Consider the following 27,352-nt stretch of genomic DNA (forward strand, 5'->3'; position numbering starts at 1 on the left):
CAAAGCCTGATTTTCAGCGCTTCATGTAGCCTAAGGTTTATATTGTAAACTAATAATAATGTGACAATGAATCTCAGGCTGTGAGAGCAAAGCAAAAGTAGTATAGAGAGCAGTGTAAAGACTTAATTTCTTCAGGGAGTAAATAAGTGACATAATGTATAACTTTTTGAGAAAGTAACAAGTGATTTGTAATACAATACCTTTCTGTAATGACCCCTCACGGTGATTGTTAATGTGCAATCTCAGAAAAAAATTAAACAGCTACTTAAAATCTAGCTTTGTAATTCACACGGATTTAATGGGAATTAGAAATGAATTGTGCTGTGCAGGTTAAGTCAAGGGGTTTTTTGAGGTCAGTGTGGTGGGAAAACACTACATATTCATTACAGCATGCGAGGATGGTGACCAGCACAATTGTTTCCCTCTTGTCATATCTGTTTTTCTGTCTCAGCTCTGGTGCTATTGTCTCATGCAACCAACAGCGTTTCAATGACAGGAATCTTGTTTTGTTGAATAGCGCTGCCTGGACTGACACAGATGCCAAGACATTCCTGGAGCTGGTAGTCTTTCCTTCTTGGCTACTCTACTTTACTCTCCTTCTGTTTTCTCTATTTTCACTCCTATTCCCTCCTCATCTTTCCCTAGTCCTCCTCAAGGTGACTGTCAACGTGAGAGAAACAGAAGAAGAGAACGCAAGTGGAATGGACAGGTTTATATTAAAGTTTTGTTCCCTTCTTTCTTTCTTTCTTTCTTTCTTTCTTTCTTTCTTACTTGTGTGTTAGGGTGTTGAATGCTCAAAGAAAAGCTGTGTACTCGGCAGTCCAGTCAGGATTGCGCAATACAATGTATATCCCAGTGTTGTTTTCCCCAGCTGAATAAGCCACGCCACTTCACAACACCTAATTACCATTCATTACATGTCAAGGTTAGCATACACTCCCTCGTTCGTACGTATCTCATGTCCTTCTTACATTTCCTACCTCCATTTGTCAGTAATCCTGCGATGGTAGAAGTTGGCAAGACTCAAAGAATGCAGCAATAGCAAGCCTGAGCTTTTCTCCAGGCTTTATAAAGTCCCCAACAGATGGCAGTGTGAATCATCCTATCGGCAAAGACCAGCTTGTGATGAGTGAATCATGTATTACTAGACTTCTTCCTATGAAATTGTAAAGCAGACACAAATCTTGTGAAATTATTAATTATACCTTGTAGCATTTTTAAACAAGGTTACAAAATTCTGCTTGAGACAAGCTGCATCTCCAGAAATAAATGAAAATGTAAAAAAATAATGAACATTCAATCAGCGTTAGGCCACATACTATTTGTGGTGAGAAGGCTTTATGAAGCTGACACATGTTAAACCAACATGTGATGTTATCTGTTCTCATTTCCATCCTGGGTGGTTTTTACTGCTCTTTGTGCTGTGGCTCCACTTTACAAGTTGATTGTCTTGTGTGTTATTTTATCTGATCATGAACTTGGTTTGGACCAGACTTTGAATATGGCCACAGGGAGCGAATCATCCTCTATCCTAAGCGGCAGAATGTTTCTACTCCAGCTGCAGTTAAGTCCATAAGTATTTAGACAAACACGCATCTTGTTTTTCTATATTTTTGCCCTCTCTACACTTCTACAGTGGATTTAGCTCAAAGGATCAAGATGCGACCGAAGTGTCGAAATAGAAGTCGCAGGATCAATTGTTGAGTGCGCAGTGCAGTAAAGGCATGGCAGAGGATCTCAAATGAGGAAACGCAGCATTTGGTGATGTCCATGTGTTCTAGACTTCAGGCAGTCAGTGACTTCAGTGCATCCAAGTATTAAAAAAATATATAAATGTAAAATTATGTTTGTTCTATTACTACATACTACATACATTTTCCTGGACAGTCTGTTAGACTGGTGACATGACGACTTTTACGACAGTGTTAGCATCTCAACAAGGGCGTGGCTTCTTGTTGGCTCCATTTTTTTTGTTTGTTGTTTACTAGGTGACAAGAGTGGAATTTATGCACATTGTATGTGGCTGTACTTGTTATTGTGTACAAGACAACAGACAGTCCCAGGGGAGGGCAGGAAGGTGGTTCAGGAAGGGTGTTCCTGTGTGAACGGGAGCTCTATGCTCTCCTCACCACTGTGGTTCATGTCTCGACTGATTGTTCTTATGATTGGAAGTACATGAAGTACTGGTGAAAAATAGAACAAAGTGTACCTGCTTTGTTTGCTAACTTTATATAACATCCCTTTGTGTTCCCACAGTCATTGATTTTGACATTTTCTGTAAGTTAGATGATAGTCGACAACATTTACCAATTGCAGCCTTTACACTTTTTTCCTCTCTCGCTCACTCTCTGAACTGGCTCAGTCAGTCAAAGGGACCTCAGTGGAATTCAGGGAAAGCCCTGCTGCTGTAGTGTCAGGTTTGTGACTTATCCCATGTGTTGTCTGTGGTCAGAGGGCGAGGCAGGGACAGCTGGAGCATCACCTGTCACTGGATCGCATTTGTTTTTATGACACAGCAGTGGTTCGATCATGGCCCTAGTACAAATCACTTTGGACACCTATATAAATAATGGCACATTACAAAGTGTGCCACATTTAATTAGTATTTCTTCTGTATGTGCACTGTGACATAAACGAGCAGTGAAGCAGAAGGAACTTTCTCAAACTTTATAACCACATGGATTATTGTAAAGGCTAATGTCCGTATGATAATATGTAGATTCATATGTAAAAAGGAAATTTGTGTATTGAATAACTTTGTAAAAAGGCTTGTTATCATCTCTCATGGGGTCACGTAAATGGTTTTAACTATTATGTTTTTTTATTACACCTCAGCATAGATTCCAAAAGAAAAAACACCTCTGACATACGCTAGTGATATATTCAAACACATGCGCTTTGTCCCCCTCTCACCGGCACCGGCCCCCTTTCGACCCCATAAAGCGCACACATACATAAAGTCAGTTGCAATAAATAGGTCCGCCGTGTTTTGGAACACGCCTGTCTAATTATGTTTTTCTTGTCTCTCTGTGGGTCTCCTGGGCATTTCCTTTCAGATTCACAACAGGAGGAATTCCTGATCCATTTTAAGCTCCAACGAGAATGTTGATAAGTCTGTAGATTACCAGCAAACATGTTTATGATACCCTATTATTCTCTAAGCTTCATCCAGGCCCAGCGCGTGCTTCATCTACTTAGCACAGCTATTTAGGTCATGGGACAATCTCAGAAAAGTCCAGTGGGTGGTGAAATATAAGCAAACCTTAGCAGAAAAGGTCAAAATGAAGTTATTGTTGCACAGTCATACTGCAGAATATTGGCAACACAATTCAGAGCAATTCAAACTTTATGAGTAAGTGAAGGTAGCGCATTGAGGCACGACTGGGACGTTACTATCTGTGTAATCTTTAACTTGAAATGCGTATCATAAATTTAAGGGTAAAGCCATCCTGTCTTGATGTCTAGACTCTTCTGATTTGACAGTGTACAGTTATCTGTGAATTATGGCCATTGCCGTGCTGTGATGTGATTTCACTCTTCCCTGTGACCTACTCTGATATCTGAGATTTACGCTTCCTATTATGGCTCATATTTCAACAACAATAATAGCCGCTAAATGTCCTACTCTACCATAAAAATGTCTTGGCCATCAGACACACACAGTAAAAGATGGGGAGGGGGAAAAAAGGCACATACCCTTTATCCTAGAAAATGCCACTGATGTTATGATGTTAACTGCACAACTGTGCCTTGCCAGTAACACAACAGCGCTGTGCAGAGACCACAGTCTGAATCTGTGTGCTCTGCCTGATGCTTGAGATGCTCTTTGATGTGAGTTGCTGTTTAGGCTTTGATTTATGAAGCACAGTCATTTTCTACAGTTTCTTGAAGACATCTGAGCCATCAGAGGATTTTGGTTTGTGTGTGTATGTCTGTAATTGCTAGATAAGTTTAAAGGTAAAACCAAGGTTAAGGCTAAGAATATGTGAAGATATAATCTATCACATTTACTCACACAGTGACCAGGGCCTTTGTATGCTTTTAGCTGCAGAAGATATCAGGCCTTTATTTGAAGCAATATGCTTATATTTATAGGCTGGCCTTTTTTTTCTAATTCAGGCGACTAATAATAAGATATGTTAAAGCATATAATTTTAAGTCTTGATCTCCTTGTCAAAGTTACTTCTTAGTGCTGTTGATGCTGTGGAGAACGGTGAATCTTTATCAGAAAGAATCTGGACAAGGTGTTATTTTAGCAACAAGCAGATTGGGACAGAATGCTGTTACATGTGCCAGCACAACTGTCATCAACACAGAAGCCCGCTGCACTCATAGTGTCACAGTTGGCCTAGTCTAACACAAAGTTAAATAAAACACAATGTGAGGAACTGAAGTAGAGCATGTTAGGCTTTACACTTTATGCAACTGACTTAAATTCAAAGCTCAGGCTTTATTTCTTAACAGGGCTTTTTATAATTGCAGCATTTGCAGGCTTTAGGGGGCGGGCCTTGCCAACCACTCCAACCGTCATTATCAGACACCCAGCTTTTAATAGACTGTTAGTTTTTATTTAACTTCTGTACTTTTTCCCCTAAGTGTGGCATGCTAATGTCATTAGCAAGCTCCATATGCTCATTATTTCAGTTTAACTTAGTGACTGGGTGTTTCTCATATTTAGTAGAGTATTTAGACACATTGGGAAGCTAACAGAGAGTCTGGAAGCAAAAATTACATTTTAATTCATGCTCATTGGTACTGCACTGCTTAGTGTTATTTTTGACATGCAGAATGAACAGAAAAACATGATCTGTCAGAAACCAAGGTTAGTATTACTATTAGTAGTAGTAGTACTTTTAGAAGTAAGTGGTGGAAAACAGTGGTGAAACTATTTTTGAACCTCCAGCTCCTGCAAATAATTAAAAAGTATAAATAGAAGTTTTTCGTTTTTTGTATGTCCATGGATGGGTTTAAATCCATATTGTTGAATGGGTGGATGACTTTTTGTGTAAAGCACTTTGGGGTCCTTAGGGACTAGTAAAAGCGCTATACAAATACAGGCCATTTACCATTTGTTACAGAAAGAAAATTGCTTATTAATTTACAAATGGCCTGTATTTGTATAGTGCTTTTACTAGCCCCCCCCTAGGGACCCCAAAGCGCTTTATCATCCACCCATTCACACACTGGTGGAGGCAAGCTACAGTTGTAGCCACAGCTGGCCTGGGGCAGACTGACAGAAGCGAGGCTGCCATATCGCGCCATCGGCCCTCCTGGCCAACACCAGTAGGCGGTAGGTGAAGTGTCTTGCCCAAGGACACAACGACCGAGACTGTCCAAGCCGGGGCTCGAACCGGCAGCCTTCCGATTACAAGGCGAACTCCCAACTCTTGAGCTACGATCACCCCAACTAGATGTAAGCCAGACAAGCCTATTTTTCATTCTTAATACCCAGTAATTCACAGCCTCTCAGATTCATTTATGTTCTTTTTGTGTATATGAAGGTATGTTTACGAGGTCTTGTAAGTAGGTGCTGTACATACATACGTCTGGATGTGCAGTGCTCACTGCATTTGCATGTCACCAGGCAGTCTGCGGTCTGTTTACTTGTGCAACTCAGGTGGAGACATTTATGTATTCACACCATGGCTAGACTGGCTACGCCCTGTTAGGTCTGGTAGTATCTTAGCATCTGTTGGGTGATACACCTGTGTTTACAGTTGGGAAAGCATGTAAATAACAGTGGCCTTAATGTGTGTGTGTGTGTGTGTGTGTGTGTGTGTGTGTGTGTGTGTGTGTGTGTGTGTGTGTCTGCCCACTTAAGGATCATATAGCTCAACAGCTTTTGTAATGAGTGCCTTTAGCAGGTAGATGGCGACTGGCAGACTAACGTGTCATTATGCAGTCTGTCATTGGGATGACGACTATATTAAAGAGGCAGATGGATATGAAACAAAAGAGCAAACCAAAGCTGGAATTGTTACATAGTGCAGGTCTACACTGTACTTATGTTGCGAGTATTCAGCTAACCTAACCTGTTTGGCTTTTTTGCTGCTTTCAGATCCATCAGATGGACGAGAAAATGGACTCGGTTCTACGGATCCTGTTGGAGCAGTTCCCACCCAAAGTAGAGCTGACGTCCAAGCCCTCTATCCGCAGGGTGACCATCCAGAAACGGATGGGTGGCAGCACCGACGAGGGCCCCTGATGTCACAGAGCGGCTCACGTTGGCTACGATGATGTCATCACCAAAGGACAATTAAAGAAGCAGGAGTTCACATAAACAGCCTAACCCCTTATGTGGGGACTTAATAAGGGGGTTCAGTCTTCCGAAATCACCCGTCCCCCCACCCTACCTCTATTCCTTTCACAGTTCCAAATTTTCAAATTAACTTTTGACCCTTGAGAAGAGAACAACTTCTAATTGTCCGCTTAACTGTGATTTTGGACACAAGGGCAAAACAATCACTCGAGTGGGATTGATGTGTGGAAAGCAGACTGACTGGCTGACCTCTTCCTTAGGGTGTATGAGTGTTTTGTTTTGTTTTTTAAGTTTTCTCAATGTAGCTTTGTCTTCTATACTAGTCAGTCTACCCCTGCAGCACAGTCATTCAAGCAGCGACATGCTGCATGAATTTATTTCACTACATTAGCCCTCATAATCGCACTACTCTGTGATGTTAATTTATGTGTGGCCTGTCAGTGAGCTGCATTCCTCTACTGCAAATATTATTCCAAAGCTAACTAACGCCGTAATGAAGTCGTAATGCAATCAAAGCCCTGAAGTTCCCAAAGACATAGGAAAAAGAAACCCAACTCAAAGTCCAGCCATGGTAGAGGAATTCCACAAATCCTTCTGATTACCTTGGCACCACCAATGCCGAGCACACAGTGGAGTTATATCCATAGATACATATCCATCTCGCCTAGCTGTACTCAAACTGTGGCAGGTGTTTGTTGGTAGTGATCGAATAACACGAGGAGGGTAGATGGTTTATCTGTTGACTTTTTCCTACGTTGGGACCGGAGGGGCTGGAGTGGAAGAAATTAAGCTAACCAAATGTGTATGGTCCAGGCTGGGTGGCTAACACGGTGCTGATTTGCAGCTGTGTTAGTGATAATAAAACAGTCAAACCTCTGAGACAAGATCGGACACTGTACAGTCAAGAGTTGAGGCATGATCTGTGTGCTTGCTCGGGGTTTTCCTGTAGGTATCAAGCTCACGCATTTTAACCTTACACCACTGCTAGGATTCTGCAGGACAGCTTCTGTTACCCTCGTCACGGCGTTCCCACTGCTGTATTGCATTTGAGATAAATTTGCCCCATTAAAGCTCTGATTATTTTTTCTCTCCTGAGCTAATTAAGTGTCGAATTCGCGGTAAGGAGAGATTTCTGTCCATAACCAGGTAGTAAAAAAAACACAGTGTAGAATTTAAACAGAACGCTTTGAGGAGCTGGAGCGCTAATTCTGTGTGAAAGCTTTTTGGGAAAAGTCGGCTACCACCGAGGGCGATCGTCTGAAAGATAAAGACAATGCTCTCATTTTGTTTCTACACTCACATTATCTATCTGACAGAGGCCACTGAGGCATGGAAGAAGTAGAAAATAGAAAATAACTCAACTATGGAGCTGTAGTATGAAAGGCCTCCCATAATTATAGCATGCACATTCCTAAAAAGACGAATGCACACACAAAAAGAAGGGCGAACAAGGGAAGCAGAAAGCTCTTTCTCTGCACAAATGTGTGTTTTCTTCTTCTTCTTCTTCTTTTGCAGTGGTTAAAAATGTACTATTATTTATTATCTATTACCTAAAGTGGGTGTAATTCTTCTCCTGTACAGTTTTATAGAAGTTGTAAATAGAAACATTGCCTTATTGTTCTGTATTTATTATAATGTGTAAAAAGAAAAAAGATCAGCCTGGAATATGTCTGCTTGTCTGATTGGTTTAACACATGGTGAGGTTCCTGTTGTCCAGATGGATGGACATGATTGTAAATGATACTCTCACACACCCTGTGCACTGTAGCTCTGCTGTAAATAATAAAACTCCATTTCATTAAAGCTCTGCCCTCCTGTCTTAGTTTGGGAGAATTTGATTATCTCATCTATGCCATAATATAGTTTATAGTTATATAAGCTTATAGCTTATAGTTTTTGTTGTTGTTGTTTTAAGCTAGTTCTTTAAACATCAAGCCGAGAATGGGTCGAGGTAAGTCACGAGCTGACGTTTCCATCCAAATAAAATGTCTCCAAAGCCTCATTTCACTAAATTCCTTTTTAAGCTGCAATCACCACTAAGGAGGAAGAGAAGGGGGAGAAAAAAAACATGACACTTTCACTGTACCTACTTTGAACTTCAATATTCCATAACCCATTGAGCCAGGCATGCAGAGGAAGAGGGAATGCATCTCGTATTACCACTCAATTATATTTTCCTTCAAAGGCCAAAAAATACTGGGGATGTCCCAAGATCAGCACACTTAGATGTGAGATTTAGAGAGCGAGAGAGAGGCTAGAAGAAGGAGGCAGGGCCATCCTGGGGGAAGGGTGGGGAATAGGCAGAGTAAAGTGGAAGAAGGAGGAGATTCAGGAGAACAGCGGGGGCATAAGTGACCTTATGTGAGGCGGAGAGCAGGGGCATTTTCAATTTACCAGAGGGACTACGGGGCGTAGTGCTCCGCTGCTTTTTGTCCTCCTTTGGTTTCTATCACTGCTAGGGGATTTTGGCAGAGAGAGTGCCGGGGGGGGGGGGGGGAGGAAAGAAAGCGAGACCCCATGGCTAGCTCCGTCTGCAGAGGCTGCTCTGTGCCTCCCCTTGCTGCTCTTTCATCTCGAGACTAGACAGAGAGAAGAGAGAGAGAGACTCCCACTTCAAAAGGCAGTTTGATCTCAGAAGTACACAGGAACGCAGCTAAAAGAGGATCTGAGGAAGCAGTTTAAAAGGAGAATATAAGGGGCACACTGTCACAGACGCTGGACAGTGAAATCTGGCAGTCCTGGAAAAAAAAACTGTGCAGAGGAGGAATTCAAGGAAGATCATGACCGGACTCTGAGCTGAATCGATGATCCGTGTCGACTTTAATCCCGCCTCCCGACAGAACCTCATCATGCAGCTGAATATGGCCCCGTACAACACAATATCTCAAATCATACAAAAGACTTGCAGTATATTATGTACTTTGTGTCTCAGACATATACAAATATCTGAGGATGAGCATGATCTTCTTTAATAGTGTTCATTTAAAGTAATACGATCTAATGGAATTAAAATAAAATTCCTGCTTACCCAAATCAGGGTCACCAGGGCAGGGGGTAGCCTATCCCAGCTGTCCCCCTGGACAGGTTGCCAGTTTGTCACTGGTCTAACACATAGAGACGGACAAGCATTCCCACTCACAGGCAATTTAGAATCACCAGAATCATCCTAACCTCATACATCTTTGGACTGTGGGAGGTGTCAGAAATTAAAAAATTTCTATCTGTTCAAGCAACTGAAAACTGGGGGGGAAAACAAGCACACTGAAACCCGAGGTTAGATTCATTACTCCCTCATATACTTGACCACGAGGGGCACTTCCAGCACGGTGGTGGTGGCCGGTGACTGGGTGGTGGTTTTCATGCTGGGGCGGCTGGTGGTGCATGTAGGCCACCTGTCTGTAGAGGCCCAGCAGCGCTATATGAAAGCAGATATGTTTCAACAGGTGTGCATGCATGTGTGTTTGTAGTGTATCTTTCAGGATTGTGACAAACAATGTCCGCAGCAGCTGATGCCAGCCACTCTGTCAGGAGTTGTCGCTAAATAAATGGGGCCAACAGTTGCCTAGAGGGCAGTTGCTGTAATTCCTTGCCCTCCCCCACCTCTCAGTCACCAGAGAATATTTTTTGACCTTTAGCATAAAATTTTCTTGGTGACCTAGTCAAGCTGTCATGAAACGCCTGATGTACGCACCCCTGTGATCCCATTAGAGTACAGCCTTTTTAGGAAATGAAAGAGGTTGCTTGGAAGAATAATTTTCATATTCACATTCATATTCATATTGTGTTGTAGAATGATTACTTGCCAAAAAAGTAAGTAAAAACAATGCACATAGCATAGCACATAGCACATAGCACCTCTCTTATTACTTAAAAATGTTATAAGTATGATAAAGCATGCGTAAATAAATAAATAAATAAATGAATCTATCAACAGAGGTTTAAGCACATTACTAGATAACTTGGTGCTGGGGAATTACGCAGTTTCCCAAATATCTAGCTAGCTTAGGCTAGCTTAGCTTAGCAGTTTAGCAAGAAAACAACTACCGCAAAAAATATATTAATGCCATTTGGAAGGTTTTTTTGGTATGGGTTGATGTGTCAGTTTTTACACTAAAGATCACTTTTGTATCGCCCAAACAAGCTCAATGCCCAGTTTATGTGCTATAAAAGCTATGTTCCACACTGTATTCTTCAACAGCTACACTTGCTTCACGTGCTTGACTTCATTCTTTAAATGTTTTAAATGGTAAATGTTCTAAAATGTTCCTTAGGCAGATTCTGCAGTGCAAACATCTCACTTAGCAAAGATATTAAGACTGCCAGTAACACTAAATGAGATACTTTCATTGCTATATATAAGATAAGATAGAACTTTATTAATCCCTCGGGTGGGTTCCTCTGGGAAATTCGAATATAGCTCACTTACTGCAAATACATGCATATTATGTTAACTGGTGATTCTAAATTGGCCAAAGGTGGAAGTGCAAGGCTGTACCCTCACACGCAAGATGGATAGCAAAATGGATAGCTCTTACATACTGACCCTTTAAGTACTTACTTGTTTCTATCTTTGCGTTGCAGCTGTGTGTTTACATAAGTGATCCCATAATTATTCAGTTGGTCTGTAGGCTTTTCTGCATCCTTTTATTCCTAACTGACAAAACCGTGTTGCTAAGCCGGCTTTCACAAAAGGAACAGATACAGTATGCCCTTTGACCCCTGTTCTGTTTGGTCCAAGCAGGGCAACATTGCCCCATGGGATAATAAATCAACCAGAGGCTAAGAGGTTAGCTCGACCCACTCTGACCTTTGGTCTTATGAGATTTTCCTCAGCCATATGTCTGTGGCTCAGCAGCGGCCCGCCCCTTGCTGTGACCAGAGGAAGGCCGAGCAGCCAACAACAACAAAAGCTCGGATCAGCCCTGTTCAGATCCAAAGATGTGTCTGAGCCGCTCAATTTCACGTCCTGGGTCCAGCCAGTCACAGAAACTCCGCCCAGGGCTGGCTCTGGTAATTGTGACTGGAGGTAATGCGTTGTTAACGGCTGCTGCAGATTTGAGGCGATGTCCAGGCACACTTCCAGGCCGAAGGTGGTGTGTGGGTGGGATGGAGTGGGGATGGAGTGGGGGCGGGGGGGTTACATAGGTCATATTATTGGGGACTTTTCTCCAGACAGGGAGAGAATTCCTGGCTGCAAAGCAGAAGGATTTCAGCGGTGCGATGGGGTTTGGCCAGCCAAGGCAGAATGTCCGGCATGGTGGACAGCTGCGCCACCGAGCTACTGTAACGAGAGGGGTGGGGGTGGGTAGTTGTTGTTGGTGGTGTATTACTGTAAGACAACACATATTCTAAAAGCTTTGACCGTCACTTCATTGGTATGTTTAGATGTTCTGAAGTAATTTTGATTAGCAAGAGGAAGTGAAAACACAACATGAACACCAGAATTATTAGAAAAAATTTGCCTTGCAGTTCTTTGTATCGTGGTTTCACAATTAGACACAATTTCACAGACACAAAGGAGGTGTGGTAGACACAGCTTCTGTTTAGGTATCATCAAATGTATGTCACCCTCAATTTAGTATCATTTCTATTGTACGGCTGTAGCAAGCTGCCGAAATCCCAACACTGTCATTTGCCGTGAGTTAAAATTGAAAACAGAGTGAAGAATTGAATTTTGTGAAGTCAGTGTAACACATCTACAGCTGTGGAAAAGCAAAAGGTGGGTTTTCATATGGTGAAAAATCTGCTTTTCTCATCAAGGTCCGTGTTGAGGAACATGCTCATGCATTCTTATGACAGCAATCTTTTCAACACCATAACAGAACCGTGTAGTGTGGAGGCCCCGTGAGCCTCCTGATGATGAGGGCAGCAGAGAAAGAAAAAAGAAACTCAGAAAGGAGGTTACAAAGAAGTCTGGGTATACGGTCATAAAATGTGGGACGTGTTATCGCAAGTGAAAAGTGGAAAGTCGATGGATTTCTGGTTCGACTCCAAAGCAACACTGAAGACAGTTTTCCACTTGGTGTCACACTTTAACCAACAGTGTTCCCTGTGTCAAAGGTTTAGACATGCTGGCAGATCAGCTTGGTGGATGGGATCTAATTTGATGTATACTGTGGTCCGTGATGTAAGACATATTTTGAGTGACTGGAATTATTGCCCCATACAGTTCTTCAAGAGTTACGCAATGTTGCATCATATGGAAATATTTTTGCATCATGTCAAATACAAATCGCGACCTAACACACCCATGCTGCGATCGACTGTGTTCAAAGCTCTTCTGGCTTGTTTACACACAGTTACTGTACACATGTGTAGTTTTCCGTAACAACTATACATTCTTTTGGGGTTGGGGGTGGGGCTTAAATCTCACATGCTCTTTCACCTCAGTGAACTTCCACATATCGCTGCACACACATTTATTCCTTTGGTTATTTATGGACTGACTTACTCCTTTTACTAAAGGTTAGCAGGTCAACCCAAGTGTCAGTATTATCGATACAAACGCCAATATGGGTGTCAGATCAATACTAGTGCGATAGGATCGATACTTTGTTTATTAAACGTTTTAAAAAAAAGATAGACATCATGAAAAATGTCAGAAACCTTTTGTGGGATTTATAGTCTATACCAAATTTAAGCAATAGAAGTTGACCCAAAGTGTTTTAGAGACAGGCACATTGTACACTCCAGGTCTCCAAAGAACACAGTTTCAAAATACATGAAAAGTTGAATGGTGTTTTGTTGGGTAAATCTTAAGAGCTTTACAGTTTGATAACACCATTGTGTGAGATTCCTTGAGGTCAATGAAAAAGGATCTGATATGAAACTGATGAGAGGAAAGACTGTGCTCTGCACAGATGTTTCAGCGGGAAGAGTCGTCTCGATTTCTCAGCCAAATGCATCCAAATACACCCCTCAGCATTCCTGACAGGATTAGTGCGCCAGGTACTATCCACTGGTCAGAAGAGACTGGGAGAGGGAAAGAGATAAAGAGACTATGAGTGAGCATGCAGCACAGTCTGCTTGTTTTGTACGTCTAATGCTGCGTGCTTTAGCAGATTTCAATTGATAAGAGATAAAGGCTCTTTGATGGGCTGCAGGTGTGCTGCTTTAATGAGCATTACCCCCCGCCCCAATCCCACCCCCCGCCCCAAACTCCCTCACCTTTCTGTCCCCCCAAACTGCGCCGCAGATGCACATCTGTGCATCTGTCATTCAGAGCTCTGCAGTATCTCTGACCTCTTAACCTCTCCTCCCTGCCTCTCATTCACGCTAACTCTGCAGCATGCACCCTTTGCATACGACACCAGAGTATATGACATACTGAAGTTCTGACAGTGCATCTGCTATTCAACGAAGTCGTTTCCCTGTATTAAAACAGCCCTTCCTTGCTCAATTAATCAAATTCAGCAGTCCAAAAAAACAGTTGAAATTCCATCCCGGGCTGCAGCAAACGCTCAGCAAGTAAAGCAATTTGTATGCTTGCAGACTGTTAGAAACTACACTGGAGAAACCAAGAAACAGACACAGAACGAGACAGAGAGATAAATGTAAGGTGTTTGTTTGTGGCCACTTGCTTTCTCCTTATTCACAGCCTAAGGTGCCAGGGGAACAGCTCGATGACGTACGTTGTGGCCTGGGCAGGAAACACAGGGAGGAACTTGTGGCTTTATATTAAGTGCTGGGGCGCTTAACAGGAAAAGATAACCTGTTTCTGTTGATATAGCAAGGAAGTGTGAATTCTTGGCACATGCAAGATGTTGCAGAGAGGAACAGGCCAACGATGCCTTCCACATCTTTGATTGACTGGCTTACAGGAATTTCCTCAAACTCAGTGCGTTTTTTGTTTGGTTGGCTGTGCTGGAGTGTTACGGGAATGTTTTCTGGGACATTCCCGTTGTTGCAGAAAAGGTGTTTCCGACGCAGAGCTGGATGCTGCTGCGTCACAGCGGTCCAGGTGCACCCTTTTTACTGACCTTTTGAATAAGGAACCCTGTTATTCCCTGTCATTTAGAATATATATATTATTTAAGTGTTGATCCAATAGTTTAAACATTAGATTACATGAAATAGCAACAGCATGATAGAAGTATGCTACAGATAAGGATGCTCAAGCTGTTATACAATTTATAGATATCTATATGAGAGTTTTACAAACAGTGTAGCATTTGGGAAATGTGTGCAACTTTTACACCAGCATTGTACAAATATACTTGAAGAAATTTGAAAAATGCACCCATGTAATACAAGGCTGGTGTGAATATGTGGAATGATGTCAGTCTTATGCATGCAAAAACACCTGCGACTGTTGCATTTTCCTGGAAAAAAAACCCAACAACAAAAAACTCTTTTGACATTTTTTTATTTACATTTCAGAACATGTCCCTTGAGTGCCTCATCAGCCTGCGTCATTTCACAACTTATAGCACTTTGTTTTTAAATGATCACCCTAACTGTCAAAATCCCATTAAAGCTAATGCATTTTATACATATTATGATAGTAAAAAACTTATTTGGTATTTCATTCATCATACATTTAACAGTATCACGTATATAAGTGACACTGATGTACACTGAGTATTACAGATTGCCTGAAACACAGTACTTCCACTCTTCTGCTCCATCCAATCAATCACTCAACCAATCAGGCACCCAGTCAGCCATTCAGTCAGTTAGTCAGCCACCTAGTCTGTCAGTCAGACACCAAGTCAGTCAGTCAGTCTGCTGTTTGGGTAGGGTGGAGGCTCATAGACGGGGCCTTTGTTTGAGCAGAGAAGCCCCAGACACAACAGTGGCCAGCCCTGGGCTCTTACAATGGCTGTCCACACAAAAGCCCACACACTGGGACAATGGGACAAGCTCAGAGTGGGGGTGCATGGCTGAGCTGAGGTTACCCACCTGCACACTTCAGGAGTGGACCCATCCCCCACACACTTTTACCGTACCACACCACTCACACCCCCACCATCTCTTGGGCACACTCAAATGCACAGCCTCCACCCATCCAGCTTTAAAATGCTCTAAGCACAGGTGTCTTCCTGTGCTGCTCATACAAGAAGGAAGTTGGGAAATTCTGTGCAGTGAAAACATTTAGTGAAGTTACTAGAGGTCAAAGAGCATCTCAGCACAGGTTAGGGCTCCACTTTTAGCATACATCACTCAGAGTGACAAGAAAGCTGAAAAGTACAACATTAAGACACTTCTGTTTAATAGAAACACCAATTTATTTGAAGTAGCATCACTGAGTCAGTTTTCTACTGAGTTTCAGACTCACGACAGCCAGATTGAACAACACTTACTCTGAGGAATTCTCTTTATATTATTATTACTATTATTATCAAGTACTGGATGAAAGTTGGTGTACAATGGCACATATGTGTTGCCTGATAGCACCTGTAAGAACACCTTTCATTTACTAATTCATCCTTTATTTGATCTTTTTCATGTTTCAAGTGGATTACTGTAGGTGATTTAATTACAAAAAAAAAAAAATGCAAATTATAATTTTGACTGATTAAGGGTCAAACCAAATCAATACCTATGTGAATTAATTTTAAACATATAAAAGACATAATTATGATTTTTCAGTTCGAAGATTAAAATGTATATAAGTACAATACTGAGCTTGTGTGCACATTGCATTGTACACATTCAAAAAATTACTTGAATTAAATAAAAATTTATAAAAATAAAATTTTGATGAATTTGATATATTATAGAAGACACATGTATGAAAGAAAAGTTTTTAAAAAAAATCACTCTGGGTCTTCCAGTTACACACTCCCTTATTTTCTTACACACACACACTTTTTATAGACACAGACAGATGCAACTAAGCCCATGTAAATAGTGAAAAAGAAAAAACAAATGGTAATAAAAAAAATAAAAATAAAAAAAAGCCTAACAAAACAAAAAACCTGACTTGCCTTGTTTTACTTTGCATTCAAAAGACTCTTGTACTGAGATTAAAAGCAAATGAAAGCCTTACCCATAAATTACTAAATGTTACTGGCTGCAGCGAGTGGTCTGCTTTCCCCACTGTCTTTTTGATTGGATGACTAAAGTGTCAACCTGCTGCTCATAGTGCTGATGGAATTATATTGGGAGTGTCACTGTATTATTCCAGGAAGTCCACCCACACAGCTGTTGCAAATACTTTGTACGTCCCAATGATTTGGGGAATGAACAAAGCAAAAACTATTTTCATCCTATTTTTCTACAAACCAAGTGTGTAATTTACACCGAGTGTAAGAAGGAACCACAACTCATTTTTTTCTTTTTTAATTGATTGCAATACATTTTATAACCACACATTAAAAAAAATGCACATCAAAATATTTTACCAGGCTCAGTTTGCAACCTTTATAAGAAAAGAAACAAAACAAAACACTACCAAAAATATGGTTTTACAAAATAAAACAATTATAATAAAGTAAATGCCACTTTGGATAACCGTAATCAAAAACCCATATTTTTTTATTCTACATAAAAAAAAAAAAAAAAGGCTTGACATAAATAAGTTAGTATATTTCTCAGTGTTTTTACAAAATTATGTACAAAGGTACATTGCAAAGATTTACATAATACACAGGCATGGTGACTGCATTCCAGAGACGAGCTGTTTTCTGTCTCCATTTAGGTGTACCCTGGTCTTTTTCAAAAAAAATAAAAAATAAAAAAAAAAAACCACACTTCAGGCAAATAAAGGGAAGCTTTTAGATGCTCATGTGCATCCTCAGCAGGCTAACAACATTGATGAGAAAAGTACAAACATCTCTCGGTTATCACAAAGTAACACAATGTGAAGTCAATTGAAGAGCACAAGCAGTGCTGGCAAATATATTGATGCAACCATGTATTTGGTATTGTAGGACATTCAACCCTTTAACAAAAAAAACAAAAAAACCCAAAAACAAACAAAACCCCTCACAAGCCTTAATGTTCATCAAACAATAGGAACAGTCAAAGAGAACTCAACCTGTGCAGTTTGTATAGTCTTTGTCCTTCAATATCTGAGTACCTCGCAACTCCAGAGCGTGGGAGGGAAAAAAAAAAAAAAAAATCTTATTCCAGGATTAAGCTGATGCTAAAAGCACCTCAATTACAAAATAAATATCAAGGGACTTAAAGACTGTCCTTACACAAATATTACACTTCTTCCTGTTAAACTAGATCGTATAGGAGAATTTACACTTGGTGACACTAGACTTAGCAGAAAAAGGGGGGAAAAAAATTATTAAAAATCAAAAAACGCTACATTTGTACCATTCTTCAATGCTGAGTTAGGAAGATGACGAGGGAAGAAACACTATTAAGAAACCGTAAGAAGCCAAAATTTTTTGTTTTAAATGTAGCAATTAGGGACTGTGTCAACACCCCCCCCAAAAAAAAAGAAAAAAGAAAAAAAATTAAAACAAGAGAACAGCATTTTGGAAACATTTATCAAACATTGCAATTCAAGTCAAATCAAAATTCACACCGTTTTACATAAAGGATTTCTTTTTAAATCATAATGTCTTATGTGCTACATATGGAGAGAAATAATATATGTTTATATATTTATATATATATATTTTTTTTATTTACACACAGGTAGTTAAAAAAAGAAAAAAGAAAAAAGAAAAAAAAAGGAGCAAAAAAGTAAATTAAACCTAATTGCACACTGCTACATCGACTGCTTTTAGAGGAAGTAACTTTTAATTAAGTGCCAAAAAAATTTAGTGTTTCTATTCAGTGCTTCAACAGCGTCCTTCCCAATCTTCAGGAAGGTTGATATGTTTCGGATGCTGTGTAGATCCTCTTCCAAAAAAACAAAACAAACCCCCCCACAAAACAAAACAAAACACTAGACTAAAAGCAAACAAACAAAAGAAATTACAAAAAAAACAAAAACAAACAAACCCTAAAACAAAACCAAAAAACAAACCAGCCAACACTGAGGTTTCTCCATGTTAAACAAGGAGGGGGGAGGCATTCATCTTCAGTTCTGTGAGACAAAACAGATGAAAGAAAGAAAAAAGAAGCATAAGAGGTTGCAATGATGACACTAATGTGGGCATTGTGCAACAATTTCTGCAAACAAATAAATGAATAAATAAAATAAAATAAACTTAGTGTGGTCTAAGGGGTAAACCTCAGAGCAGCAGGAGACCTGAATGAACTAATTAGTTTTGTACATGTATTAATACATAAATAAAAACTGATATCAAAAAAGAAAACCTGGTATAGTTTTACATTAGCACCCCTATTTAATCATGAAAAGATCTGAAAATGCCTATGAGACAGCCTTGTTTGGGGGTATTTTTTGATTTCTACAATTAAAAAAATAGAAATAAATAAAATGCATTAAATAGAAGTGACCACCCCCCAGCTTTGACAGTTGACATCCTGCCATAACAATGCTGATTGCATGCCTATTGGCCGTCGCCCTGGCCAGTACACACACACCCACACACTTGCTTTCAGACCTGCACGACTCTTCTGCACACTCTCCACCGGCAGGGACAGATGTGTGTTGTAACGTTAGTGTGCAACGCGTGTGCAGCACTGCACAGAGACCAGCCCCTTCCCGTCCCTGCTCTCAGTTGCTGACGTGTTACACTACTACACTGTTGTTCAGCACTTGTTTACAAGTTTCGACGGAAACTCAACGGACTCACCGTGTCAGACAGCGGTTAAATGTTAAAGATCTTTAAAATGTACAGGCATTATTTGTTCGTTTGTTTTTCCTTCCCCTGTTTCACCTCGATCGCAGTGTATCGACAGAGCTCTCTCTGTCCGAGTGGAAAATTAAAAACCACCCCCCCCCCCACAACCCCTTTTACTCCCTCATGTTTCTGTCCCCGCTCATTAATGAATGAGACAGACTGACAGCACATTTGAAGGACGTGCACAAAAGTATGCAGACTGTCAAAGCTGTGTAACATCCAAATCTTATTTAAGTGAACTGAAAGGGTGTTTAAGCTGAATTAGAATGCCTCCTAATGGTTTAAAAGCGGTATCAATTTTTCAGTAAACGAATAACCAGATGTTTTTGCAGATTTACTCGTTTTCCAAAGGTACCCCCAGTTGGGAGATGGAGTAGCCAGTAAACAGCCTACTGTAGTTACACTATGCACAGAGCTATTTTTTTTTTGTTACGAAATCTTTGCTTTTCCTTAAGAAAAATATGATTAAAAAAGGAAAAATATTGCATGAACAGTCTTTACCTTTTCTCACGTTTTCCTCTTGGGACTGGTCTTTCTGGGCGTGTGCTCTGCAGAGTGACTCCGACTCGGACAACTAACATCTGAGCTGCTGTGTGACCTCTTGCTCGGAACAGGGGAGTCTGCAAAAAGCAAAAAAAATAAAAATAAAAACAAAAATTTCGTCATTTCTTAAAAAAAAAATAAAAAAAAAATAGTGGTATAGTGTTGCAGGCAAACCCCACTCTTTACAGTGCTTTTTGGGGCCATGATTTTCAAAATTTTATTTTCGGTGCACAAATCAATACGCGATCAGCTGCGTTGCTCAGAAACAACTGATGTAAACGGGTTAAACTGGAGCGTATGTAGTACCGTGACACGCGTGTCTTTTCCTCAGCGCTGTACACTGTTCCGTGCACTCCATTTGCCCGTCAGCCCTGTCGGGATCTTCGCTCGGAGGCACCACAACACAACTGTGATTCCCGTTAAGATCCACATTGTTATTCCCAGTGGAGCAGACGCCTTTCTTCGTAAGCGGCTGCCGAGTGTAGAAGCCCGGCAGGTCTCTGCAATCCACTAGTTTCCACTCGAACCTGGAGTTGGCCCTCGGCGTGTCAGTGGCGAAGTCGAAGCCCCAGTGGTCGGAGGCGCGCTCTTCCAACTCCCGCAAATGTCCCTTTAAATCCCTCTTTAACTCTTCGTGATCCACCGAGCCGAAGAGGCTCCTGCAGGCTGACGGTTTCGGGTGTTCAGACAGCCGTGAGTCCGTCCGCTCCAGCGTCGGGCTCCCGTTTGAAAGTCGAACATCTGACATTTTGCTCCAGCAAAACACGCAATTTTTTAAAACAGCCTGGAGCGTCCAGTTTTTCACGAGGAGGGAAAAAACAAAAACAAAAAGGCAGCGCACACACACACACACAACACTCAAAAACAACGGTTATCTCCTCGTCGCTGAGAAAGCTCCAAAAAAAGCGTGAAACGCGTTATGCCATGCATACGTCGGAATGCAGACGCGAACAGCCGCCGTGTTGTGAAGCCCTGCGTAGTCTCATCAAAACAAAGTGCTCAGGAACTGAAGGCGCTCTGTCAATTTTGTCCCGTAGCGAGAGAAACTGCAGACAGCCCTTCTCTTTCGCCCAATATGGCGAAAGGTTGATGTGGGGGTAGGGGCATGATTGACATGCTGAGCTATTTAAATTCCCGAAGAGGTCGCTCATTGGTCAGAGTTTTTAAGCCCGCCTACTTTTCTTAAGGTGGACCGGCTAAATTAAGCCGCTCTGATTTCTTTTTTTCTCCTTTTCCCTTAAAACAAAAAAATATCAGCGTGTGAGTGTCATGTATATATGTAACTCTGTATTTAACGTATAATAAATAACTGAGTGGGGGAAGAGGATGTACAAAAAAAGGTTATTGATAATAAATGTTGTCATGGCTGTGCCAAATAAGAAAAATTATAATCTTTGAAATAAAAAATAGCATAACAAATCATTCCTAACAGGTGCAGAACAATTAACTTAAAACAAAAAGAACAAACAAAAAAAAATTGTGCCAATCTGGCTAATGTGTATCTTTATGACATGCCATTTCCACCAATTATCTGCACCTCAGTGGTTAAGGTCAAGGTCAGCACACATCAGACTCTGTCCACACTGCCACCAGAACCCAGAGCGAAAAAACAAAACAAAAAACACAGTGCTAAAAAAAACAAAAAAACAAAACAAAAAAACCCCACACAGTATCAGAAGTCAGCAAATTTAGAAATTTTTTTTTTTTTTTTAAAAAGAAGCCGAAAGTACTCAATGTTAAAGTTTTTCCCCCGACACCTCAGGAAAAACTTGGCAGGTTCGCACAAATCCCTAGCGTTATCCAAATCCCATTAGAAATTACCAATAAAAAAAAAGAAAAATATGGAAAATTTTAATTTTATGTTTTTAACCCTAATCTGGAAAAAAGTAGGCAGGGTGTGCCAAAGTGCAAAGCAGTGATCTCTAAATTTACACTGACTCTCATATTGAGGACACTAGATTAAATGTTTTGATCATTACCTGCAAGGAGGAGGGATCAGTAATCTGCTAAAAATGAGCAGATGTGTTGCTTTCAACACAAGTCAGGTCAACAATAATGTACAAATTCCTGCTTTGAATTGAATTTGAAAATAATAGTCCAAACTTCTTTGTTTCTTATTTAAGGCTCTATTTAAAAATGTGATCTTCAAGCAAAAGTACTGTTTGTTTTTAAATTTATCAAGCTTTTTTTTCCAGCTTCTTTTTCTTTATCGTCCAAGTTTTACACTTTTCCACTGAAGGGGAAAAAAACAAACAAAAAAAAGCCCCCAAAACAAGAGTGATGTCAAAAAAGATGCTCGCCTCAGGTTCTGATCAAGATGAAACAAATTGGATTTGCTTAAAATAGAAGCAAGCAACCTGCAAGAAATGATGCAATTTAATTTTACTGTGAGCAATTATTTACTTAAGAGGTCACAGCAGGCTATGTGCTGCAGCTGTGGCTGCTGGCTGGCCACCATTAATTCTGGGGCAATGATGCCCCCTAGTGGTCATCACACCGCCTCTCAATGTCCATACAAAGTAACCAGGAAGCAATCGTGATATCAAACGCTTTTAATAGAAATGTTTTAAATAAACATTTAATCTGTACATACACATATTTATATCCAAAAAAATGGAAATGATCCTTCCTGACTCTGCTGAGGTGTAGTCGCCTACCTTCCCAGTTAGTCCATTATAATATAGTGGTCTCCTGCTTGATAAGGCACCGTCAGAGACTAAGCCACTTGATAATGTAGAAGTTCTTCTTGCCCACTCTGAGCAGCGTGAGTCCATTAGCCAGGATGTGGAGTTTGGGGATCAGTACCTGCTCCGGGTTGTCTGTACGTGTGTGGTTGATCCACACTGCTCCATCTGAAACCATTTGATACCTGCACACAAACATTTACACCATCAGTTAGGACAGGGTTTCATCTTGAAAAAGAAAATCTAAAAGTCATGTGAAAAAGAAAGTACACCCTGTATTCTTCCACAGGAATTTAGAGAGTGAGGAGGATCCAGGAGCTGCTAATCAAATGGACTTAACTGATCTACAAGTGTGAGCACCTCTAAAGGTTTTGGCAGTTTACTGGTCTGAGGCATTCGGGCACATGTTAACATAGTGTCAAGGAGGAAAGACAGCAGTGGCTTTAACAAGGTCATAAGGTCAAATAATTTCAACTCCATCTCTGTACAGTCAGAATGATTATTCACAACTCGGAAACATTCAAGGGAGCTATCAATCCTCAGATAAGTGCACATCCCAGCAAAGGTCAGACTATGCAATGTTCAGAGAAACTCCAAAAAACCCCAAGAGATACATCACAGACAGTAGAGGCCTTTGTTAGCATTTTTAAATGCGGAAGTTCATGATAGTACAATTAGAAAAGAGTTAACAAGTCTTATTTGGAATCGTTACCAGAAGAAAGCCTCCTCTCTCCTTAAAAAACAAGCAAGCTGTCCTTTGAATAAACAAGACCAATGTGGATATATACTTGACCTTCACATTTGGAGTGAACCAAATACAGCAAATCACAAACACCTCATACTGACTGTCAAGCACGGCGGTGGAGGGCTGATGATTTGGGTTCATTTTGCAGTTTTGCATGGCTTGGGTAGTAGCCAGAAGAAGGAAACAACGTACTTTTCAACAACATTTTTGAAAATACGTTAATCTGATCATGACATTTTTATGCTGGTAACCTATAATTATGACACATTTAACTGTTTACATGTTGCAGGGCTGTTGCTACATTATACACCTTAGATGTGGCAGTTATCTTGGCTGTAGCTACATGACAGCAGAGCTAGAATCAAAGAAAACGCTTTTGTTTTCTACAAAAGAAGCTTTTTGAAATGTGGCGGCGTGAATGTGACTGGTTGCTATCGTTGCACTAAAGGCACACATCAAACTGTTACATGGTTACAGGCTGTAGGGGCAGCTGCAACCCAGCTAACACAAGCAATGCTTTTTTTTTTCCTCAGGAAACCAGCTTATGAAATTTGACTGCGTGATCGTGACTGGGTGTTATCGTTACACCTCGGACACAAAGAAGTTGTTGTGGCTACCTGTGAGCGTTATCACTGAAGAACAAAGAGACCACAAACTCCTGCACCTGCTGCAAAAAAACACTACTCTTCAGCACTTGTGTTCTACAGGATAGAAATAAAATAGCTGTGACAGTCAACTCAAAAAGGTTCAGATGTTTTTCATTGAAGATTTTAGCTTCATTTACTAAAAAATTATTTGGTTAACAAAATTCAGCGGGCTGGAGGATAGAAACAAAGTATCGATCTTATCTTGCTACTCTCGTTCTGATACAAATACCAACTTTGGTATCGGTGCTATCGACATTTGGATCAATCCCCCCACCTCTATTTCCCAGAATGTGTAACTGCATTACACACCATACACAAAAGATTACACTGTGGATCTCTGGGTGCATGTATGCTCACACTAACAAGCTCTATCAAAGCACTACATACCACTCTGGTACCGCATTTAGATAAAGGAGAACTGGGGTGCTTACCCTCTGGGACCCTCAGGGATGGCGCCGACCTTGCGGCAGGCATCTATAACAGTTGTCCCCGGCTCCAACAGCAGCTCATGGAAAGGTGCCTCCCTGAAGAGTTCCTGAAGCTCCTCATCACTCATTTCCTCCAAGGCTTGCACGCTGCTGTGATAAAGTGCATTGGTGCATCTGCAATGACGACATTAAATATGACCATTCTGTCCACATGGAAGACAGAGGACATGGGCAGCCACAGCAAACAAAGACTACAGCAATGAGCACTTTCCTCTTACTGTACTGCAGGCATAACATTTTCCACTTTTTGGCAGAGCATAGTCCTGCTGTTCTAAACACAATGCACTTTGACTCTAATAAGTTACAGCGTAAAAGAGCTCTAGATGAGGATTCAAGAAAATAAAATGTATAATTTAGGGGAATAAACACACAGATCAATTCTAACCTCTTTGCAGTCTCCAGGCCCTCCTTTCCATGCACCAGTTTTGTCACTTCAGCAGCCAGTCTTTTGTGGGCGAGGCGTTTACTTGGATCTTCTCTCTGTTGCTCCATCAGTTTCTCTACCTCTGCCAAAGGCAGAAAGGTGAACAACTTCAGATACCTACAAAAAAAAACAAAAAAAAAAAGCCCACACAGTACACCTCAGCATCCTATGACTGTGCACCGAATACTTACTTTCGGATAAAAACAGGGTTGCGATGAGACGTTTGTGGATATTGCACTTTCATTAAAACTCAACAAACATGATCAGCCTTCACTTCCACATACCCTTCCACACTGGCATCAGGCTGCCTGAGAAAGAACTGGTAGAGTTCAAAGGGTGACGTCTTATCTCTGTTGAGCCACACTGCATTGCCTGCAGTTTTCCCCAGCTTGTCCCCGACAGTGCTGGTAACTAACGGGATGGTCAGGCCGTACACCTCCTCGCCGCTTACTCTGGAGAAAAATAACGTTTTCAGTGTTTCAAGGCAGCCTTCAGGGTAAATCTGGCAGGCATGTGTGTGTTTTGGTTGGTAGAGAGACAGGCAAAAAAAAAAAAAAAAAAAAAACCCAACCCAAAAACATCTTGGTGGTATAATTGGGTGTAGAACTTAATGTCTCAAAAAATTTGATGTATGTGCATCTAATGATCAAGAATATATAGTGAATTTGCAGATTTTATAATGGAGTCTGAAATACATGCAGGGTTTATCCACACAAAAATAGCCTAGTCCTGCTTCAAAAGGTGGACTGCAGGCTTATCAGGGACAGGTAATTATGAATTAATTAGCCCAGTACTGTAACAGTAGTGGGCTTGGAAAAACATTTACTTGTGAATGTACTCATGGCCAGACATCAAGTTGCCCAGTTGGTCGGTGCCTCCAAGCTGAATCTTGCAGCCGTATATTTGGTTCAGGTGGTGGAAGTCATAAGCTTGGAACACCTGGTAGGTGAACTCTGTCAGGCTCATGCCCTCGGCGCTCTTTAGCCTGGACTGCACGCTGTGGCGGCTGAGCATGGTGCCCATCCTGAAGTGTCTTCCAGCCTCCGACAGAAACCCCACCACGCCCCAGTTCTTATACCAGCTCAGGTTGTTTAGAACAGTCACGGTTCTCAGCGGCCTGGAACCGTCGTGAAAGTGCAGCTCGTGGTTGGTGAAGATCCTCTGAATGCTCTCCCGGATGCTGTGGGTGTTCGCCTCCACCACGTCCGCGGACAGCTGCTCCCGCTCGCTCGTCTTCCCGCTCGGATCTCCGATTTGTGCCGTGGCTCCTCCGAGCACCGCGATCACATGGTGTCCGGCGCCTCGGAAGTGCAGCAGGCCGATGAGAGCGAGCAAGTTCCCCACATGGAGACTGTCGGCTGTGGGGTCAAATCCGCAGTATACCGTCTGAGCACCGGATTGGAGCAGCCGGGGGAGCTGCTCTTGGGCTGCGTTTTCTGGGAATGAGTCTTTCAGAACGCCGCGTTTGTGCAGAGAGAGAAGCAGCCCGTGGTGCGCGGAAGAGGAAGAGTGAAATTTAGACCTGAGTGTGAGGCAAAGAGTGGCCGGCCCGAGAAGATTACAAGAGCCACGCCGCCACACATAACAGCAGATACCCACCATGGACGCAGCCATGTTGGACAATGTGACAAGAACACGGAGGTGGAACTGAGTAGAAGCTTGGGTCGTTTGGTAGGAGCAGAGCGCCCTCTGGTGCGGTGGTTCTCAAGGAAACGCTTGGGTGTACTACCCGCAGTTTACATATACTCATCGTGGGCATGAATGCTGTGGTCAGTTTGGACTTTTAATGATTTCTTTGAGCTATTTTCCCCCTCTGATGCGCAGGGAAGCAAAACAACGAAATGACTTTGCTTGGACCAAGAGTGTTCATCTTTAATATGCACACAGAGGAATTTAGAGTTATAGGCTCTTTCAACAGCCTCTTTGTTGATGTACACAGGACCTGTGTCTGTTCTCTTAGACCAGGGGTGTCAAACTCAACTACACAGTGGGCCAAAATTCAAAACTGGAACAAAGTCACGGGATAACATTAATATTTATTAAAAAAAAAAAAAACTTCCTCCAGATATAGGAATGAATCTTTTCTTATGGACTCAAATAAGTTTTGCTGGAAAACTGAATATGGAACAAGCAAAGCTTAATACTAAACAATATATATATTAGCTGTATAATACCAGTAGGCCAGCTCTAATAGTAATTTGGTATGGCTTCGCAGGCCAAATGTAATTAGGCTGCGGGCCAGAGTTTGACACCTATGTCTTAGACGGTCTGAAGTCCACCACAATCTCCTTGGTTTTGCTACCAAGGAGACAGTGTGTGTGTGGTGAGGTTGTTAGTGGTGCACCGTGCCATTAGGTTCTGCACTTTATCTCTGTATGCAGTCTCATCATAACTGGAGATCAGGCCAATGACCGTTGTGTGAACTAATGGTGTTTGTCACACGGGAAGGTTGACAGTCATGGATGAATTGGGCATAAAGAAAAGGCTCAGCAGCAAATCCAGGGTTCTGCAGTTTGGACTACCAGTTTGCTGGAGTTACCCGTTTTAAAATGACCCACAGGATCAAAAGTATACATACAGCTCATCTAATATGTGGTTAAATGTCCCTCAGCAGTCTTGTTGATGGCACCTTGGTTTTGTATGTGCACATCTTGGTGTCGTAAAGATGCATCTGAACTAGAAACCTAGCTCTGGTATAAAAAGTAAATAAGGCAATGTTATAATAAAAATAACTTGCACTGACTGGCGTTACCTACTAAAGTCTGAACACACGATACGTAGCAGATTTTAAAATCACTTTATTTTTAAATCCATTCAATCTCAATTTGTTTCATCGTTTAAATGACTAAATA

The 27,352-nt window shown here is 41.3% G+C and overlaps 3 protein-coding genes across 3 annotated transcripts in view; 1 reads left to right on the forward strand and 2 right to left on the reverse strand.

The window, feature by feature from the left end:
- Positions 1-6,205, forward strand: part of kcnq1.2 (potassium voltage-gated channel, KQT-like subfamily, member 1.2) — a 172,037-nt gene extending 165,832 nt beyond the window's left edge. Inside the window, exon 18 of the mRNA XM_085357638.1 lies at positions 6,059-6,205. Within this exon, the coding sequence (XP_085213764.1) occupies positions 6,059-6,205 (147 nt within the window). The remainder of the gene's footprint in view (positions 1-6,058) is intronic.
- Positions 6,206-16,772: 10,567 nt separating this feature from the next.
- Positions 16,773-20,595, reverse strand: cdkn1bb (cyclin dependent kinase inhibitor 1Bb). Its single transcript, XM_085357639.1, has 3 exons — positions 19,819-20,595; positions 19,471-19,589; positions 16,773-18,248 (listed from the first exon to the last, which is right to left on the reverse strand). The coding sequence occupies exons 1-2, from the start codon at positions 20,258-20,260 to the stop codon at positions 19,477-19,479; spliced, it is 555 nt and encodes a 184-aa protein (XP_085213765.1). The 5' UTR covers positions 20,261-20,595; the 3' UTR covers positions 16,773-18,248; positions 19,471-19,476.
- A 1,469-nt stretch (positions 20,596-22,064) lies between these two features.
- On the reverse strand, positions 22,065-26,114 carry yars2 (tyrosyl-tRNA synthetase 2, mitochondrial). Its single transcript, XM_085357640.1, has 5 exons — positions 25,327-26,114; positions 24,785-24,952; positions 24,462-24,617; positions 24,020-24,190; positions 22,065-22,381 (listed from the first exon to the last, which is right to left on the reverse strand). Exons 1-5 carry the CDS (start codon positions 26,112-26,114, stop codon positions 22,222-22,224), a joined length of 1,443 nt encoding a protein of 480 aa, XP_085213766.1. The 3' UTR covers positions 22,065-22,221.
- Between the last annotated feature and the right edge of the window lie 1,238 nt (positions 26,115-27,352).

This window comes from Diplotaxodon limnothrissa, linkage group LG7 (assembly GCF_057381915.1).
Source record: "Diplotaxodon limnothrissa isolate DT_005_m linkage group LG7, D_limnothrissa_male_GT1.1, whole genome shotgun sequence".
NCBI lineage: Eukaryota > Metazoa > Chordata > Actinopteri > Cichliformes > Cichlidae > Diplotaxodon > Diplotaxodon limnothrissa.

Bases quoted from the DNA above. Each gene is read 5' to 3' on its own strand.
- cdkn1bb (XM_085357639.1), bottom strand. From the start codon at position 20,260: ATGTCAGATGTTCGACTTTCAAACGGGAGCCCGACGCTGGAGCGGACG. The intron at 19,590-19,818 runs GTACTACATACG...TGCTTTTTGCAG, and splicing joins GAAAAGACACGCGTGTCACG to ACTCCCCTGTTCCGAGCAAG.
- yars2 (XM_085357640.1), bottom strand. From the start codon at position 26,114: ATGGCTGCGTCCATGGTGGGTATCTGCTGTTATGTGTGGCGGCGTGGC. The intron at 24,618-24,784 runs GTATGTGGAAGT...TTTTTTTTGTAG, and splicing joins CCTGATGCCAGTGTGGAAGG to GTATCTGAAGTTGTTCACCT. The intron at 22,382-24,019 runs GTAAGCACCCCA...GTTTGTGTGCAG, and splicing joins ATCCCTGAGGGTCCCAGAGG to GTATCAAATGGTTTCAGATG.